The sequence below is a fragment of the Asparagus officinalis genome, chromosome 6 (assembly GCF_001876935.1).
Source record: "Asparagus officinalis chromosome 6, Aspof.V1, whole genome shotgun sequence".
Classification (NCBI taxonomy): domain Eukaryota; kingdom Viridiplantae; phylum Streptophyta; class Magnoliopsida; order Asparagales; family Asparagaceae; genus Asparagus; species Asparagus officinalis.
In genome coordinates, this window is record NC_033799.1 from 68,216,726 (window position 1) to 68,222,693 (window position 5,968).

Genomic DNA, 5,968 nt, shown 5'->3' on the forward strand with positions numbered 1-5,968 from the left:
TCACTGATGAATATGGGCTTTGGATTTGCTTCATCGCCCATGTTGATTTGAGCCACCTTATCCTTAGTAGGTGGTTCTCTTTGCTCGAATCTATAACTATACTGGATGTTCATGTGATGGATCAAAGGATCTTCCTAGGTTGGCAATTGATCGTGTTCTTCCGTTATGGTAGGATCGACAGTAGCCATGTTTGACATTAAGCCTTTGAACATCTCCCTAAGGTTAACATCAGAATCCTATTCTGAAGAATCCAACGAATGTCCATCCCTGTTCGGATTGGACAATTGATTTTTAACCTGCCAACAACATTCGTTAGAGGACGAAGAAATATAGCCTAGACATCTTCTATGTCCGTAATAATCGTCAGGCTTCATTCTGCCTAGTGGGATCGACAGTAGCCATGTTTGACATTAAGCCTTTGAACATCTCCCTAAGGTTAACATCAGAATCCTATTCTGAAGAATCCAACGAATGTCCATCCCTGTTCGGATTGGACAGTCAGGCTTCAACCTGCCAACAACATTCGTTAGAGGACGAAGAAATATAGCCTAGACATCTTCTATGTCCGTAATAATCGTCAGGCTTCCTTTTTGGTACATAGGAAGACCTAGGTGGAACTCGAGGACCTTGACCAAGGCAAAGACCTTCCTCGAGCATGAAGTTGTATTCCCATTTCTTCATGTAATCCTATGCTTGTGGACTATATCTGAATAAATGGTGACCACGTTTTTCATCATCACTGTCATTCTTCAAGAAAGGATTTCATGGTGGACACAACTCTCCTTTATAGAAGACTATCTCTTTTCCACCCCCAGCCTTGGTAAGAAGGACAAGAGTTATTCCGAAGATGTCTTGGACACGCTTCTTTGTCATGCAAGAAGATAGAAGCAACATATGTATATTAGGGTTATTATACAGCCCCTGCATTACATAATCAAGACAAGCCGAGTACTCTAAATCGTCATTTATTACATAATCGGCATGTTGCCAGTTATAATTTCTGTCCAACGATTCTCCACCGTCAAATTCTATTACAAAGGGTTCAATGTCGTTTAATACAAGACCTTCATTGTAATCGAGCTCGGCTTCAGTATTAGCTTCTTCACTGCTGTCCGTGCCCTTGGCTGATAGTTTAGTATTGGATTCAGCACTATATAGAAGGGAGGCAGTAAAATAATTTTCCAACCTCTTAAATAGTTGTTGATCAATGACCACCATCTTGACCTCATTATTTATATCCATATATTTCAGACACTGATGGAGTGTAGAAGGTACTGTAATATTACTATGGATCCAGGGTTGACCCAATAGTAAGTTATAGGAGTTCTCTACATCAACCATGTAACACGTGACTTCAGACTTCAAATCTCCAAGCTGGCACTTCACTCGGATTTTACCTAGTGGCTTGGATCCACTAGTGTTAAATCTGTAGATAACAGTGCCTGTGGATGCCAACTTGCTCGCAAGAATTCTGAGATGATATATCAATCGGAGTGACATGACGCTGACCGAGGAACCCTAATCGACTTGGATCCACTTGACAATGCTTAAGACGATGTCTTCAGTGAAATACAGTGGCCTGTCATGCTCTGACTTCTTCACTTACATGTCCTCCCGAGTAAAGGTGATGCAAGGGAACTATTTAGCCGTCAGATTGTAGTGTTGAACTGATGGTTTCGGCTCTTGATGTCTCCTTCGAGTTCTTCACTTGCATGTCCTCCCGAGTAAAGGTGATGCAAGGGAACTGTTTAGTCGCCAGATTTTAGTGTTGAACTGATGGTTCCGGCTCTTCAGGGGCTTGCTTAATCTGAGTACGAAAAATATCAGAATCAGCCAAAGCTTCTTGCGAAGCCTCTCTGGTGTCTTTGAAAAGACGCAACAACTCATATAGAGTGATTCTCATTGGGATATTGGCTAGTTGAGCCATAACATCGAAGAGGTATAGAGTGTTTGATCTCTCCGGTATGTCTCTTCCAATCAGATGATTGAAACGAGACTACTTTGGATTTCGAACCTTATTGTGTTAGGACTTGTCAGTCAGTTTAGGGGGAGCTGAAACCACCTCCAGCTCAGCCAAAGTTTTGGCATTCTAGTCAGAAACCTCTAGGTATTTGTACCGATATCTGTTCCCTCTATTAGTGGTGAAAGCTGGCTCTCTGTTGTCTATAAAGACTTTATGCTCGTCTTCAGAAAGTGAGAGAGTTGGGATACCTTCGTCATCTTTCTACAGGATTACTAAGGCAGGACAACAAGACTTGCCCTTACTCTTAGACTTCTTCATGGAAGAGAATGCCACCCATTGTTAATCTTCGAGAAAATTCGGATGGACCCAAAGAATTTCACTATTAGAGGCCGTATGTGGTACAAACCCCTTCTGGTGTTGCCCATGTAGGTCATCATTAACCATCTTTATCTCCACCTTCGACACAGGCTTTGGCTGGAACCACGATAGAGGGACGGAGCCAAAACTGATGGTTACTACATTCTCACCCACTTTCTTTTCTTTTAGTTTCACAGTTATGACGCTGACTAAGGCTTGGATTTTGTCTTTAAGGACATAATACGCCTTGGTGGGATGATGGACCCTTTTGTGATACGCACAATATTTCAGATTCATGGTCCTTTTAGCTTCCTCTTGATCTATGATTGGTGGTAGCTTGATCTTGTTGTTGTCCAAGAGGTACTTTAAGATAGACTGTACTTCATCTTCCTTGAAAGAGTATTCTTTTGGGAATCTTGGTTCTAAAATTATTTGTTGCCTTTGAGGTTGTTGCGCTTGATGCTGCTATTCAAATGATGACTGCTTCAAGGACTGTTGTTGCTGTCGCAGTGACGTTTGATTTGCATCTACTTAGTTACTAGCACCTTCCCTCTACCATGAGGAACAAAATTTTCTTTCGAAGCGTTTACTGTTGGCTGGCCCCTCTCAAGCTTCTTTCTCTTGAGGAAGCGTTCGGCTTGTTCTCCGCTTACTTTCAATTCCTTCCAAGTTTTGGATGGAACCACTCCCATAGCTTCTAGTACATCCAAAGAAAGATTGCTATGATAAGTCTGGATTATAAACTCCTCTGTAACTGGGTCTTAACAATTCTTTGCCTTGTTTTGGAAGCGCTTGACGAAATTATCGATTGACTCTCCGCTCTTCTGCTTTTCGACCAGAAGAGTTCCGATTAACACTTCAATGTCATCTTCAAAGATATTGCTAAGAAATAGGCTTTTCATGTCATCCTAGTTGTTGATGCTCCCTGGCTTGAGACGTGAGTAGCAATCGAAGGCGGCCCATGAAGGGTGCCCACGAATGACCAGACTATTAATGGTTCATGTCCAGAGATCATATCCAAGAGAGACTTAAAGTATATTAAAAGCTGAGTAGGTGAGCCTCTCCCGTCAAATAGCATGAAGTTAATTAGATTGAACTTCGCTGGGTATGGAATTGACTCCCACTCTCTCGTGTATGGGCATGGAATGTCGGTCTTCTATACTTTTTGAGTAGATATCAAAGCATTGACTTTACGCTAGAGGTCTTTCATCTTCTTATCCTTGCCTATATCCTTCTTTGGGCGATGTTAAGAAGAATCAATTAGACCACCCCCAGCATTATTATTGTTGGGAGGAGGGTCAGCAAAGATATGCTCGTCCCCCTCCGTGTCGTTGTCATTTGCATTGGCTTAAACCAGTGCGGTATTGTGACGAGTGGATTCAGCCCGCTGACTAGACTCGGGTAGTTGATGTTGTTGAGCCTGCAGTTCTCTCATCTATTGTATGGTCAACTCCATCTCCATCCTCATTTCAGCTCTAATGTCTTCTTTTTGCTCTTGGCTAGAGCTTCTTGAAGCATATGAAATAATTAGTCAGAAGTGATCGTGAATGCCCCCTAGCTTGCCAATGCTAGACATCGTGTCATCTGAATCGATTGCAGAGCAAGTGTATGATAGTTCATCATCTGAGGATAGTCCTTCGTGCATTCTTTGATAGTCCCTGTGTTTGGTGGCTCTTAATTGGAGTCAACACATTCGTTGGGATATTCTTGGATTGACTCTTCCTCCTGGGCTAAAGTCAAGATGAAAATCATTTGAATGCCATTTTGACTTACCTTTATCGGCTATGTTGATGGTAACTTTTGGGAATTTATCATCTTGGATGGGTGATCTTCTCTTGCGGAAACGTCTTGGCTTGGACTTTGACGTTTTGTTAGAAAGTCTTTGAATACAGAGATCCTTTCTGGAGTGGTCCTGAAGCAGCTACATTCTTATAATACTACCCTAATGAGCCTCTTACATGAACAATGAGAGCTCGGCTTTTGAATAGTTCTCTTTCGAGATTTGTTCACACCCCCAGCCTGATAGTAAAACTCATCAGCATGATGACCGATGCACCCTATTATTTATTGGTGCGTCATCTTCAAATGATTCGAGATCACATCAAGAGTCGCTCATTTTGAACCACCACTTTGCAAGCATGAATTTTTAACGGGCTCGTGGGCTTCAACACAGAATTCTCCCAGGAGGGGAGGCCTCTTTGTCTTTATTATGCATGGTGCACAAGCAGGTACATTGAGGTGTCCCAATTTGTTTGGAGGTGGTGGGATACCTTTGCACAATAGTAGACTTAATAGGAGTCTGTATACGACCCTAGCCTGAGGAGCTACCTGGGTTTTATTTACTGGACCCAAGCGTTCCTTTACTGGTACTTTGCCTCGATCTTCTTGCAGAGGACCAAGGAGATCCACCATTATGATCTTAAACTTTAAGAGGTTAGGAGTGACCAAAAGTTTCATTGGTCGTATGGAGACTCACTTTTGGGCGAGATAGGGGAGTGCATATCGACTTTAGGCAAGACACCCTGGGCTGTATCGGTTTGTGAAACAACTTAGGCTATCTCGGTTGAAGGAGACATCACTTGCTGTCTTCAGCCTTGATTTTCGCGTAGTCTTAGACTTTTGAATACAAACTTTGTGGGACTTTGGCGCGTCATTGGCCACCTCATCCTTCTTTACTTCTTGTGCCTTTTGCACAAGAGCACGAGTGTGAGCGGCATTTGCACGACACTTCTAGATGCATTTCTTGAGAGTTGAACGAGCCCTTTTGACACAGACCCATTCATTGGTTGAATGTTTGGAGGAAACGTCAGTAACTTGATGTTGGAGTTGATGCTCCCTTGACTCCAGATCCGCATAGTAACAAACCCCATCGACTGATTCTAGGGCTTTGGTAATTTGACGAGCGAGACGTCGGCATTGCCTCTGACGATCCCTCTTCGTCAGGGTTAGTGAACTTTGATCTAACGACTCCTTAACTGGGGAGGAACCATTGTGAGCAGAGCCTCCAACATTGTTGATGGCCGGAGTAGTGTTACGAGGGGAAGCCTCAGCAATAATAGGTTGAGAGTCAACACCCGAAGCCTTCATTAGAGTTGAAGACCAGAAAACCTTATTTGAAGATGAAATCTTCCTGTACTTGCGGAGCGAGGAAGATCTTGAAGAGGAGGACGAGAGGTATTCCTCGAACTTCGCTTGGTCGAACTCATTTTTGATCATAGAATCAACTGAGATCTTAATCGGTTGCGACACTTCAGTCTTGATGTCGAGATTGGTGGCTCCCACTATGATCACCAGCGTGTTTGCGTCAGGAATGATTTTCATTGCAACTTCTATTACAATCGTTTATTGTTTATAATGGAAACAAAAGAGTGAGCTTTTTTTTATAAAACTTCCTTTTACAAAGAAAATAAAAAGAGAGGGTATTCCCTAGAAACACACGTAAAAACTATTTATTAGTCGCTGCTTGTGTGAGATCTTTGCCTGTACCAGAGACTCTTTGATCCGTGGACCGCTGATTCAATGATCCTGATTGATCGTGAAGAAGGCTTTGTGTTAATGTTTCACTTTAGAAACAAGAAGAGAAGTGGATATCTCAGCGAGGTAAGATAAACACTCTTCCCAATATCAAATCAATGTTTGAGATCAAGG

General features: G+C 42.5%; 1 protein-coding gene across 1 annotated transcript in view; it reads left to right on the top strand.

Annotated features, from left to right (window-relative positions):
• LOC109846278 (vacuolar protein sorting-associated protein 41 homolog) overlaps positions 1,556 to 5,968 on the top strand; it is a 10,884-nt gene continuing 6,471 nt past the window's right edge. The window contains 1 exon segment of the mRNA XM_020415499.1: positions 1,556 to 1,624. Within this exon segment, the coding sequence (XP_020271088.1) occupies positions 1,556 to 1,624 (69 nt within the window).